The sequence below is a fragment of the Dreissena polymorpha genome, chromosome 10, assembly GCF_020536995.1.
Source record: "Dreissena polymorpha isolate Duluth1 chromosome 10, UMN_Dpol_1.0, whole genome shotgun sequence".
Classification (NCBI taxonomy): domain Eukaryota; kingdom Metazoa; phylum Mollusca; class Bivalvia; order Myida; family Dreissenidae; genus Dreissena; species Dreissena polymorpha.
In genome coordinates, this window is record NC_068364.1 from 71,975,657 (window position 1) to 71,991,243 (window position 15,587).

The 15,587-nt window shown below is 35.5% G+C and overlaps 1 protein-coding gene across 1 annotated transcript in view; it reads right to left on the minus strand.

The window, feature by feature from the left end:
• The window catches only part of LOC127848151 (triple functional domain protein-like), a 336,129-nt gene that overhangs the window by 21,391 nt on the left and 299,151 nt on the right, over nt 1–15,587 (minus strand). The window contains 3 exon segments of the mRNA XM_052380451.1: nt 654–782; nt 7,398–7,490; nt 11,196–11,285. Of these exon segments, the coding sequence (XP_052236411.1) occupies nt 654–782; nt 7,398–7,490; nt 11,196–11,285 (312 nt within the window).

The following is a 15,587-nucleotide window of genomic DNA, read 5'->3' on the forward strand; positions in this document are numbered from 1 at the left end:
TCGTCTGCTGTATTTCTAAAATTAGCATCTGTGGCATCTCAACTGGATCCAAACTGTTTGCAAAGGCCTTCAAAATCCGGTTCCAGTGCTCAAAGGGTTAACAAAGAGCCAGCCTTGACGGAAAGTGTCCTCCCTGATTAGCATGTGCAGACTGCACACGCTAATCTGGGAGGACACTTTGCGCACATGCCACTTTTCACAGAGCACCACCAATACGAATTTACAAGACGAGGCAATTGATAACTGCCATCACATTTCATTGTGTAACAGAGTGCATGTGCTGGGATAATTGGCAGTTCCAAATAAGTTATTCTTTGGAGATATTTGGAATTTTGGGATTTGTATGCAACAAAGACAAAAAAAAGTAATGATGGCCCACACTTTAATGATTTTCATTCAAATTCTAAATATTACAAAAATATGATCCGCGGTCTTGGAAATGCATGTGTTCGGAGTGTTGTCCTAGATTAGCTTGTGAACTTCGCACATGCTCGTAAGGGAAAACACTGCTATATTTGAATATTTTGTTTAAAGAAAGAAAGTCTACAGGCTAATCTTGGACATAACTTTACACACATGCCTTAAGCCCCATTTTTCCTGAGTGCAGCTCATCTTGTTTTTACCCTAACCACAAAGAAATAAGTAACTCTCACATCGTAGCCCTGGAGCCTGCCGAACTGCATCATGTCGTTGGCATCCTTGGGTACGACACACATCACATGGTATGCCCTCCGCAGGGGGTCTATGTCCAGACCAGCCCTCTCTGTATACTTCAATATGTCCTGAAATGAACGGGGCAAATCATATTTAACCCTTTGCATGCTGGGAAATTTGTTGTCTGCTAAAATGTTGTCTGCTGAATTTCTAAAATTAGCATTTTCTTTGATTTTTTTCAAAGAATACTATCAGAATAGCAAACAGTTTGGATCCTAATGAGATGCCAGGTTTTGTGGCATCTCATCTGGATCCAAACTGTTTGCAAAGGCCTTCAAAATTCAATTCCAGCACTGAAAGAGTTTTAAAGATAAACTACCTTTAACTTTCCTTTGTTTATACTTTTCTGTGATATGTCCTGAAATAAATAGGCGAAATATACTTCTATCTAAAGTTTAAACCTGTGTTTTAAAGCTCGATTGCATCGAAAGCCTGAGGCTTATTGAAATGCTCTAAAGTCTGTTTCCTTGGTAGAGCCAGTACTTGATGACCTTTGGGTACATTTAAAGAACGCTCTCCAAAGTGAGGATTGAACTGATCGTGACCGCCCAGTGGAAAAGGCTGACACAATATTTATTAAAGCAGCCAAACCTCAAACTTCTTCTTTTAAATATTCTATGAAAGCTAAATCGTTCATATTGATCTTGATTTAAACGTGAATGCCGCAAATGACAATAATTCAGGCTGTCAAGTGACCTTTTTTCAAAAAGTAGGAAAAAATAGGAACTACTTTTGCAAGAAAAGTAGGAGAAAAGTAGGAAAAAAGTAGGAAAAAGTAGGAACTTTTCCCTCAAAAGTAGGAATACATAATACTTATTTTTTAGACACAGGTCCAGGAAACATAGCTTGAAACAGAGCAGGAGTGCCATCACATGTTCTGTATGGATACCCACTTGAAGCTACCTTAAGGGCCCAGAAGATTTCAGCCTTTTGTACCTGTTCCTTGTGTGATGGATGTACTTGCATACAGATAGATTTATCCCCACAACCCTGAGAGCTGCTTGGCTTTTGGGCACTTCCAAACAAACGCTTTTGTGAATTATCATGCATGTATTTAATGTTTTCCTTGTGTTTTTATCCATCTGCATGACTTATAAGTTGATTAGCACCAGAATTACTACAAGATGGACTTCATTCAGACAGTACAATATCTTGCAAACTCATTGCCGGTATCTCTCTTGCACCATGATCCCAGTGTTTTTCCACTGTTGTCCAACTTCTCCATCCATGAAGGGTTAAACTTTGTTTTCCCACTTGGAATTTTAGCACTTATAGTGTATCTATGATAATTAAGTTTCAAGCAAAGCTACCCTGATAAAGAAGTATACATGTAATTAGATGCTGTTCATTTTGGTGTATCATCAGTGGTTAGAGGTCTTCTGTGTATCGATATAAAAATGGTAATTATATTGTGCATGTTATATCCTTAAGCAGAAGACCAAATTTATTTAGTGATACACAAACTTGTTGTACAAGATTAATACTAGTATATAAAGCAGTGTAAATGCTCTGCTACAGCTACATTGTGAAACCTTTAAATTGACAATAGGGTGCAGTTATAATGACTTAAGTTACATTCAAAATGACTGGTCATTGCAGAGCAGATTATGCAACTGGAGATAGGACCTTATCACCTGACATCTTTTATGACAGCATTGATTGGGCAATGAAACAGTTGCACTACATTGTTTATTCCAGTTTCAAATAATGGCTTTTACATTATTGATGACTTTGCGGGAGTGTAATAATGCCGTTTAATAATTTTAATACTTCGCTTTAACACCTTGAAGTTACCTCACTAGCAATGGCATCATTAGACAAGAATAGTGTTTGTCCGAAACACAATGCCCACTATTGCGCAGCTTTGAAATAAAATTTCAATATATCATTTGGCAGGTTTAGAAAGTATCTCCCTTTTAAAGCTTATTACTTCCCTTGGATTGTATTTTTTAACTTTTGACCTTGAAGGATGACCTTCACCTTTCACCACTCAAAATGTGCAGCTTCATGAGATACACATGCATGCCAAATATCAAGTTGCTATCTTCAATATTGCAAAAGTTATGGCCCATATTAAAGTTTTCGGACGGACACACACACACAGACAGACAGACAAACGGACTGACAGTACAACTGCAATATGCCACCCTACCGGGAGCATAAAAATGTATCAGGACATTTAGGCTCTGTGCATTTATCTTTAATTACTAAACATGATGTACCTATGATATCAATAGAACATCATATCCGTTGTCATGTAATACAGAATTTATTACATTATATTTGTAAATGATGAAAACTCAGTTTTATCTTTTTTCCAATAACTTGTGTAATAAATACCATATTACATAACCACTCATACAATACATGTATCTCTATATCTCTACATTTCAAACAGCAATATCATGTAAACATGCATAAGGTTTGGTCAAATTGTTGTCAATGGAAACAAAATAAAACTGGAATAAACAATGGGTTCCCTCAGCTCTTGCATCACTGGGAACTGTGTAAGGTAGTGAAGTCTGCAGTGTACAAATGCTAAGGAAGTAAACAAGGCACTATTGTTACTTCAAAAAAAAACTTGTCAATAATTTTAAAAGTTACATAAGAAATAAATAGTTATGCTCCTGAAGAGCAGACAGTCAGCATGGGTTGTCAGGTCTCATCTAGATGAATGCACATTAACAGGGATACAGTCATGCCATAGATTCATTCATCCTGCAAGTTTAGTAAATTAACTCTTTAAAAAAAAATATTCTCCATTGAAAATGAAAAAGTAGGAATAGTAGGAAAATTTGGTTAAAAAATAGGAAAAAGTAGGATCCTGATGAAAAAGTAGGAAATAGTAGGAAAAAGTATGACCGCTTGACAGCCTGCAATATCCTACGATTAAACAGTGATTTCTGTCACTAGAAATGATCTTGCCTCTGTTTCATGTGTGGTTATCAAATAATTGACATCCCAGTTGCAAACATGCAAATTCCTTTAATCTTGATATCCCAGCCAAAAATAAATGTTGCGGCAGACAGACTGATGGACAGACATCGCCAATTCTATATACCTCCACCTTTGGTAGGGGATAATGAAGAGCTTGTCACAGTAGTTTCCCCTGATGACACATGCAGTTATATAACGCAGGTTGTAACAATTAAAAATTTGACCAGAGATCATTGCAGAATTTCACCCGGTTTGTATTATTTAATTTGAAGGGAATCACAATACAAAAGCTTTGTCACAGATGTGACGTATACCCCTACATGCCGCATTGACACAGACTATTTTGCATGCTGTCTTCACAAAACAAGAGAATCTAAATGGTGATTTTTAAGAATTATTATGCCATTATTATTTATGGCCATTTTGACCTTTGAACTCTTGAATTCTTTCGCATGACAAGCTGTCCAATGACTGTGAACAAAATTAATGTACAGAGTCATTTTAAAATCTCACAATGAATGACATAGTTATGGCCCGGACAAGCTCATTTATGGCCATTTTTCACTTTTGAACTCCAAGTGCGACCTTGACCTTGTAGATATCAACGTAATTCTTTTGCAAGACACATTGTCCTATGATTGTGAACAAATGTACCAAGTAATTTTAAAATCTCACAATGAATGACATAGTTATGGCCCGGACAAGATCATTTACGGCCTTTTTTGACCTTTGAACAGGGTTGCCACCAACCTGATGAAATAAAATTCCCTGACTTTTCACTGACTTTTCCCTGACAAAATCTTGGTTGTCACTGACTAATTTTGCTACATATTCGGCCTCCTCCTCCCTAAACAGCCGACCAAATCCACCCATTTAATGCGTATTTTATTCTTTAACATAAAACAATTAACAAATAACAAAGCAGTACTACTTGCACACTAAACTATGCATGATGCAAGGCTATATAGTAAATATCACAAAACTAAAGATAAAATAGTTATGCATGTACAACCGCCACATAATATGATTATGTCTCAAAATCTATACACAAAACATACTTCTATAGGCAGATAGATGTGCTGTTAGTCACGGCAATACAGTAGTAGCACAACACCTATGACACAAAAAACTGTCCATATAGAATATCCATTACATACTATGATCATACTTTAATATCTTGACACAAGCATAGGTGAATACATATGAGTATGGGTAATGGTAAATGATAATAAAAATTAATCCATTTATAAATGTAAATAACTGTTAGAACTTAGTACCAATGATTATGACTCCTTAGAGCTTGTTTCCCCATGTTTCCTAGCCTAAAGGACCCACCACCACATATAAGACAGCGTGCTTTGTTTTCATTTTTAGAGTTTTTGCCAACCCATGACTCAGGGTCCGCGAGCCAATAAAAAATGTCAATTTACTCATGCTGGTATTATGTCTATCTATGTGTACATTATATTAAGTCTGAAATAAGAAGAGAAAATTAAATTGTGATCTGTGGTATATGGTAGGTTAATACATGAAAATCATGCAGTTAGGAGCAGAAGCAGGCCTTCTTGATAACTGAAACAAATAAGCAAAGTTAGTATAGCTCTTTCATGATGTCATCTCTAATGATGCTGCAAAGCATAAAATAAAGTATTAATCAGCTCTGGGGGCAAGGGTTGCAAAGCCTTTCAGCCTCCAAGGATACAAAAAAATTAAAGATAAAAAAATATGTGTTTGTCAGAAACACTGTGTCCCCTTTTGCGCTATATATTTGACCTTTGACCTTGAAGGATGACCTTGACCTTTCACCACTCAAAAAGTGCAGCTCCATGAGATACACATGCATGCCAACTATGAAGTTGCTATCTTTAATATTGCAAAAGTTATGGCAAAATGTTAAAGCTGGAGCAAACAAACACACAAACAAACCAACAGACAGGGCAAAAACAATATGTCCCCCACTATAGTGGTGAGGGACATAAAAATAGATAAATTTACATTTTTGAACATGCTTTACACGTGTTAATGTTTGATGTACATAAAAATAGTGAAAACATTTCAAATAAAAAAGATACTGTTGAATCTACTAAAACAAATGATACCTGAAGACTGCAATAGCCATTAAATAACTTATGCTTCGAACCAAAATTTTATTTTCACTGACTTTTCACTGACTTTTCTGAAATTTCATTTTTCACTGACCATTTTTGAAAATTCCCTGACTTTTCACTGACCTTGAAAAAAATCAAATTTCCCTGACTTTTCAAGTTAAGTGGCAACCCTGTTGAGCTCACAGAGTGACCTTGACCTTGGAGATATCGATGTAATTCTTTCGCGCGACACACCATCCAATAATGGTGAACAAATGTGCCAAATGCTTTTAAAATCTCACAATGAATGACATACTTATGGCCCGGACAAGCTCATTTATGGCCATTTTTGACCTTTGAACTCAAAGTTTGACCTTGACATTGGAGATATCAACGTAACTCTTTCGCGCGACACACCGGCCAATGATGGTGAACAAATGTGCCAAATGATTTTAAAATTTTACAATGAACAACACAAGCTCATTTATGGCCATTTTTGACCTTTGAACTTAAAGTGTGACCTTGACTTTGGAGATATCGACATAATTCTTTCGCGCAACACACTGTCCAATGATGGTGAGTAAATGTGCCAAATGATTTTAAAATCTCGCAATGAATGACATAGTTATTGCCTGGAAAAGCTCATTTATGGCCATTTTTGATCTTTGAACTCAAAGTGTGACCTTGACCTCGGAGATATCGACGTAATTCTTTCGCGTGACATACCGTCCAATGATGGGGAACAAATTTGCCAAATGATTTTAAAATCTCACAATAAATGATAAAGTTATGGCCCGGACATGCATTTTACCTTTCTTTGAACTCAGATTGTGACCTTGACCTTGGAGATATCGACGCAATTCTTTCGCAAGACACACCGTCCAATGATGGTGAACAAATTTGCCAAATAATTTTAAATCTCACAATAAATGATAAAGTTATGGCCTGGACATGCATTTGACCTTTGAACTCCAAGTGTGACCTTGACCTTTGAGATATTGACGTTTTTCTTTTACACGACACACCGTCCCATGATAATGAACAAATGTACCAAGTTATTTTAAAATCTAACGATAAATGACATAGTTATGGTCCGGACAAACTTTCAGTTTAAAACACACTAAGTGACCCCGTGACCTAGTTTTTGACACCGCATGACCCATATTAAAACTTGACCTATACATCATCTAGATACAACTTGTGACCAAGTTTGGTGAAGACCGACAGACAGACAGACCAACAGACAGACAGACCGACAAAGTGCCTCCTTTATAGCCCCCATTACCAGTAATGGGGGTATAATAATACTAAATGCATTGTGCTTGTAGAGATATTTTTTAAGTTATTTTTCTGTATAAGTCTTTAGTAACAATATTAATGTTACAGAGTATCACAAGAAAAAATGCGAGCAAGTTTGAATGTTTAACTTTGAAAAGCGTACAAGAACTACTCAAGACAAATAGGATTCCTACAAACGGACAGACGAATGAACAGAATGACAGAAATTTATAGTGATAACAGTATATGCCCCTTTACTTTATATCCAGATAATAACTGTTAACATTGGTGCAAATTATTAAACATATTAAAAAGGTTTACACCTGCTCTTGTTAGATAATATAACAGTACAACAATTCTGGTAAGATGTAAGGAGGATACCTTTAATATAAGTTGGTATTTCATGATTCTCTGTACAGGTTTTATGAGAAGGTCAGCCAAGTTTAGTCGATGACCGAGCTTCTGTCGAATTTCCTGAAAAGTGGCAAGAAAATGTAAACATGACTATCTATGACCTTAAGACAAATAGAGCTTTGTCACAGACGTGACGTATACCCCCACATGCCGCATTGACACAGACTATTTTGCAAGCTGTCTTCACAAAACAAGAGAATCTTAATGGTGATTTTTAAGAATTATTATGCCATTATAATTTAAGACCATTTTGACCTTTGAACTCTTGAATTCTTTCGCATGACACACTGTCCAATGACCGTGAACAAAATTAATGTACAGTCATTTTAAAATCTCACAATGAATGACATAGTTATGGCCCAGACAAGCTCATTAATGGCCATTCTTCACTTTTGAACTCCAAGTACGACCGTGACCATGAAGATATCGACCTAATTCTTTCACATGACACATTGTCCAAAAATTGTGAACAAATGTACCAAGTAATTTTAAAATCACACAATGAATGACATAGTTATGGCCCAAACAAGATCATTTACAGCCATTTTTTACCTCAGAGTGTGACCTTGACCTTGGAGATATTGACGTAATTCTCTTGCGGGACAAACCATCCAATAATGGTGAACAAATGTGCCAAATGATTTTAAAATCTCACAATGAATGACATAGTAATGGCCCGGACAAGCTCATTTATGGCCATATTTGACCTTTGAACTCAAAGTTTGACCTTGACCTTGGAGATATTAACGTAATTCTTTTGCGCGACACACCGGCCAATGATGCTGAACAAATGTGCCGAATGATTTTAAAATCTCACAATGAACAACATAGTTATTGCCCGGACAAGCTCATTTATGGCCATTTTTTATCTTTGAACTCAAAGTGTGACCTTGGCCTTGGAGATATCGAACTAATTCTTTCGCGTGACATACCGTCCAATGATGGTGAACAAATTGTCCACATGATTTAAAAATCTCACAATAAATGATAAAGTTATGGCCCGGACATGCATTTGACCTTTCTTTGAACTCAAAGTGAGACCTTGACCTTGGAGATATCGACGAAATTCTTTTGCGCGACACACTGTCCAATGATGGTGAACAAATTTGCCAATTGATTTTTAAATCTCACAATAAATGATAAAGTTATGGCCCGGACATGCATTTGACCTTTGAACTCCAAGTGTGACCTTGACCTTTGAGATGTTGACGTACTTTTTCCACACGACACACCGTCCCATGATAGTGAACAAATGTACCAAGTTATTTTAAAATCTAACGATAAATGACATAGTTATGGTCCGGAAAAACTTTTGGTTTAAAACACACTAAGTGACACTGTGACCTAGTTTTTGACACGCCATGACCCATATTTAAACTTGACCTATACATCATCTAGATACAACTTGTGACCAAGTTTGGTGAAGATCGAATGAAATTTCAGGACAGACAGACGGACCGACCGACGGACCGACAAAGTGACTCCTATATAGCCCCCATTACCAATGGTAATGGGGGTATAAATCTAGATACAACTTGTGACCAAGTTTGGTGAAGATCGAATGAAATTTTGGGACAGACAGACCAACGGACCGACCAAGTGACTCCTATATAGCCCCCATTACCAATGGTAATGTGGGTATAATTAAAGAACAATTAACCCTTGAAGGGACTGTCAACCACGATGACGAAGAAAAGAAAGGTTGTAAAATAACGTATTTTTTACAATTATTAGTTTATATTGTTTAAAATATCACGACTGGAATATTACATTACTTGAAAAAAGTTATTAAGTTTTTATATTATTAGTATATTTGGTAATAAATTTTACTGGGTATGTCTACCAGGTAACTACCAGTTAACTATAAATAACGCCAGTAGATTGATCATCATCGTCACGTGGTAAACCCAGGAATGCAAATTGTGCATGCGTAGAGAATTGTATATATTTTATATATAAAAAGATCAATCTACTTGCGTTATTTATAGTGTGTATATCGTTATGTCACCTATTTTCGCGATGTGCTTTCGATTTCACATCGCCAAATTTTATTACTGAATACACTGTAACTCCAATATAACGCGGATGACGGGGTCCAAGCCACGCAACAGCGTTATAAACGGATCCGCGTTATAAGTTTTGAGCTCATTTATTGCAAGGGCTATAACAACATCAATAGTATAGCCTATAATATAGGTCCTGTAAAGTGTAAGCTGTGTTGTCATCCGAAAATACATGCATATAAACCGCATCGTATCGATAACATAATACATACCGCTTTTATTACGTGCACGTTAATCCGATAATCCAATAAAATTACAACATCACTTACAAAAATAATAATGTTCAACATTTATGACGGTAAATATGTTTACGAGTTTTGTAAACACCGCAATATGCATGCCCCATTTTTCAGAAGTGTAAAGAGAACAGTGCATTATGGGGCAGAGCTTTCATTGGAAAAAGCGAATGCAATACTTTACATGTACAAATTGCGTCATACGACGTCATGCAAAAAATGTGATTTTCGGGGACTTTCTGACTTTCTGGGCAAAAGTAAATCTCTGTTAACAATTACAGTGCTTTAGCATGTAAATAAATCGTCTGGATTATTTAATTAATTTCTCGTACACGAAATGAATTAAATGACTAAATATTAGAATGATAATGAAATGACAGAAAAACTTGTTTTATATTGTGCGCAGTATATTTTACAGTCGCTCCTTTTTTTTAGAGTCAAACTGCAATCATATCAATGTAAGAATGTTTTTATCGTTTTGAATAACTTTAATTTTATAATTATCCCGCTTGCATGTTCCTTATCGAAACTAGCACAACGAACCGCGTATAGGGAATACATTTAACAAACACTGACTGGCGAGTTTTCACACCTTTATTGACATTACACAACAGATTTACACCAATTAGCTGTCGAGTGTCGTTTAACCTATAATCGTTTAAAATCTGTTACACAGACGGATAAAGCAATCAAGCTGTGATATCCGGCTTCTTTGAATTTTCTGAAAATACATGAAGTTGCATAACATGGATTTGAATCAGAAATGGAAGGTTGGAGAAAAAACGGGATCCAAGCACCCCCCGCATTATATTGGACACAGCGTTATAACGGACCTCACTATATTGGAGTTACAGTGTATACTGAAAATATGAACTTCTTTCAAGTAATGTAATATACCAGTCGTGATATTTTAATCAATATAAACTAATAATTGTAAAACAATACGGTATTTTAGAACTTTTCTTTTTTCGTTATTCGTGGTTGACAGTCCCTTTAACCACTTAAATGTCCAACCCTAAGATACAGATGAGCAGCAAACAGCATAAAACCTGAACAGACTGTGAGTTACTCGCAGGCTGTTCTGGTTTTATGCTGGTTGCAAAAGCTATTTTTACTTTGCTTCTTATGGGGGAAAGGTTTAAACTAATTGGATACACACAAATTGAAAAAAATCTATAACCACCATTTTATATAGTGCAAAAAGGTGCAATCCCCTTTACGAGTATATTCATACAAGTTTTTATGAAAGGTAAAGTAAATACAAAGCCTTTTATACAAAATGTAACTCGGTCAACCATAACACCTGAAGTTTCATTCCTAGACAATAGACACAATAAACTAATACCATTAATGCAAACAATATTTGACAATTGCAGGAGAGGGATTGAAAATATTAATGTAGTAAACTCAATTGTGTTTTCTTGCTTTATTCTCAGACAAACAACTTTTATTTAATGTCCATTTACCTCAAAGAAGCCGTCGATATACTCTGAGACAATGTACTCTGACTTTGGTTTGTTTTCGCAGTATTTCACGTACATGCCCAGTCTTCGCTCCTGAAAACAAGAACACAACAAAACTAAAACATGTGATTGTATGGATCAATTAATCACAAAAGTTGCGTATCCAAGCACATGCCATTATTACAACTCCCATCAAAATCAATGACCTTGACAGGGCCGAATAGCGTGCACATGTCAATGTCTCCTTTCAAAAAATGAAAAACAAACATTGGATTTGCACATCTTCATAACATTAAAACCATTGAAAATTGTTGTGGTGTAAAAAAGTGTACAAGAATGCAATCGGACAAGTTTGTATCTACAGTTGGACAGACAGACACATGGACAGACACATGTCCGTGGTCTTTACACTACCTGCCCCCCCCCCCTTTGTAACAGGTAGGTGGGGTTTAACAATCAATGAAAAAAATCAAACATCCACAGAACATTTTTAGACGGCATTAAGTTCCACTACTTAGAAAAATTGCTATAAAAAAAATTTGACAGTTATAGAAGATAAATTTCCTTTACTCAATGAAACATAAAGAGATAAAACGTCTGGTCCATGGTTCATTTCGGCAGGAATGGCTGACATAAACTACCATCTTATGACAGTGCTATCTCTGCTCCCCGAAATAAATCAAGTATATAATTAATAGCTTCTGGTGTATGTAAACCTTTGTCAGCCGCACAAGAGCAACAGGCACCAAGCTAATAATCTGCAACAATAGCAAAAAAAATTCGCCTGATCAACAGCTTATACACATGGCATAAACAATCAAAATTATGTATCTACACAGAAATCTTGGCAGATAATTTCAGACAATGGTTAAAAAATGATAATTTATTATATTAATGATAAATAATGAAAAAAATGATGAATTCATTTTTTTATTCATAATTTTTTCTCCTCTTAAAAAATTATTACTGATAATGGGTTGTGCTTGCATGCTAGAATTTGTCTAAAGAGACAAAAAGCGGTTAGAGAGACATTTTTTCCCTCTTTGAAATGCAAACAATACTGGGCAGGCTGTATGATTATGTGGTTATCCACTTCCCGACCTATTAACTGAATCATGTAAATTACTAATTATAGAAAACATCACTTAGAACGGATAAACAAATAGCTATTGATATATATAAATGAATATAACATTCTAGCCCAGACACATAATGAAGTAAATAATAATTATGTTCAATGTTTTGTTGTAGATAGAATGTTTACAACTTTTGTGACCACTTATGTAAACAATCATCAACATTTAAATCCCGACATATGCCATGATTAATTGGTTATTTGTTTGCATGAAATCACTGATGAAATTCAGCATTCCCAAAATCACAAATTTTGCGCAATTCTATAATTTGCAGAAAATTGTAATGCTGCATAATAACCACAATTAATCTAGGTGAAGTGATTTTAGTTAGCAAATAAGCCAAAACGTCCTTATCGCACTTGCATTGGATGTTTGCTTTTTACGATTTTGAGTTTCATTTATTCTTAATGAGCTTGAAAGAATTCCAATTTCCTCCACATTTGCAATGAACGAAACAAATCTACATGTTGTTAATCAAGCATTAATTTACAACCTGTAAAATCAGCTCTTGGTGCTTACCTGCACTAAAACACTCAGCAGCATGTTCCATGAATTTGTATTTCAACTTTCACAAATTATGCATTATATTGCTTCAAATATTAATTACATGGGTACCATTTGATGCCTGTTCAAACAGTATTGCATCTATAAACCTTCTTGTCTTTGAGCAATTTTAGACAGAATGTGTACATTTGTTGATAGTTATGTTGAACTGTTTGTGAGTGTTTTTTCTTTAAAAACAGGAATCAAGTTCAAACAGAAGAAAACACTTGTCACACAAACAAGACTAACCCCCCCCCCCCCCCATGTCACAGGCATAACAGCCATGCCCAAGGCAAGTTCGAGGGCACATAACTTGGAAATAAAAGAGTAACTGCATGTAAAAATAATAATATTTTATGCTGGACTTACCTACCAACAGAATGACTCAAATATACCCTATCTTTAACTTAAAATCACTAAACGAATAGGTTAACATAAAACTTGAATCACCATTACTGGACATATGTCTAACATCACCATTGCTGAACATAAGACTTTTTTCACCATTACTGGACATAAGACTTTATCACCATTATTGGAGGTAAGTCTAACATCACCATTGCTGGACATAAGACTTATATCACCATTACTGGACAAAAGACTTACATTACCATTACTGGACATAAGACTTGCATCACCGTTACTGGACATAAGACTTACATTAACATTACTGGACATAAAACTTACATCACCATTAATGATGATGTAATTCTTATGTCCAGTAACATTACATCACCATTACTGGACATTAGTCTAACATCACCATTACTGGACATAAGACTTACATCATCATTACTGGACACAAGACTTACATCATCATTACTGGACATAAGACTTACATCATCATTACTGGACATAAGTCTTACATCACCATTACTGGACATAAGACTTACATCATCATTACTGGACATACAACTTACATTAGCATTACTGGACATAAGACTTATATTACCATTACTGGACATAAGACTTACATTAGCATTACTGAACATAAGACTTATACTACCATTACTGGACATAAGACTTACATCACCATTACTGGACATAAATCTAACATCATCAGTACTGGACATAAGTCTTTCATCACCATTACTGGACATAAGACTTATATTACCATTACTGGACATAAGACTTATATCATCATTACTGGACAAAAGACTTACATTACCATTACTGGACATAAGACTTGCATCACCATTACTGGACATAAGACTTACAAAAACATAACTGGACATAAAACTTACATCACCATTAATGATGATGTAATTCTTATGTCCAGTAATACTTACATCACCATTACTGGACATTAGTCTAACATCACCATTACTGGACATAAGACTTACATCACCATTACTGGACACAAGACTTACATCATCATTACTGGACATAAGACTTACATCATCATTACTGGACATAAGACTTACATTACCATTACTGGACATAAGACTTACATTACCATTACTGGACATAAGACTTACATCACCATTACTGGACACAAGACTTACATCATCATTACTGGACATAAGACTTACATCATCATTACTGGACATAAGACTTACATCACCATTACTGGACATAAGACTTACATCATCATTACTGGACATAAGACTTACATTACCATTACTGGGCATAAGACTTACATTACCATTACTGGACATAAGACTTACATCACCATTACTGGACATTAGTATAACATCACCATTACTGGACATAAGTCTTACATCACCTTTACTAGACATTAGTCTAAGATCACCATTACTGGACATAAAACTTACATCACCATTACTGGACATAAGACTTACATTACCACTACTGGACATAAGACTTATCACACCATTACTGGAAATAAGCCTTACATCACCATTACTGGACATAAGACTTACATCACCATTACTGGACATAAGACTTACATTACTATAACTGGACATAAGACTTACATTACCATTACTGGACATACAACTTACATCACCATTACTGGACATAAGTCTAACATCACCATTACTGGACAAAAGACTTACATCACCATTACTGGACATAAGACTTACATCACCATTACTGGAAATAAAACTTACACTACCATTACTGGACATAAGACTTACATCACCATTACTGGACATAAGACTTACATCACCGTTACTGGACAAATCTAACATCACCATTACTGGACATTAGTCTTACATCAACATTACTGGACATAAGACTTACATTACCATTACTGGACATAAATCTTACATCACCATTACTGGACACAAGACTTACACCACCATTACTGGACATGAGTCTAACATCACCATTACTGGACATAAGTCTTACATCACCATTACTGGACATAAGACTTACATCACTATTACTGGACATAAGATTTACATCACTATTACTGGACATAAGACTTACATCACTATTACTGGACATAAGACTTACATCACTATTACTGGACATAAGATTAACATCAGCATTACTGGACATAAGACTTACATGACCATTTCTGGACATTAGACTTACATCACCATTACTGGACATAATTCTTACATCACCATTACTGGACATAAGACTTACAACACCATTACTGGACAGGCTTACATCACCATAACTGGACATAAGACTTACTGGACATAAGACTTACATCACCATCACTGGACATAAGACTTACATCACCATTACTGGACATAAGATTTACATCACAATTACTGGACATAAGGCTACATCACCATTACTG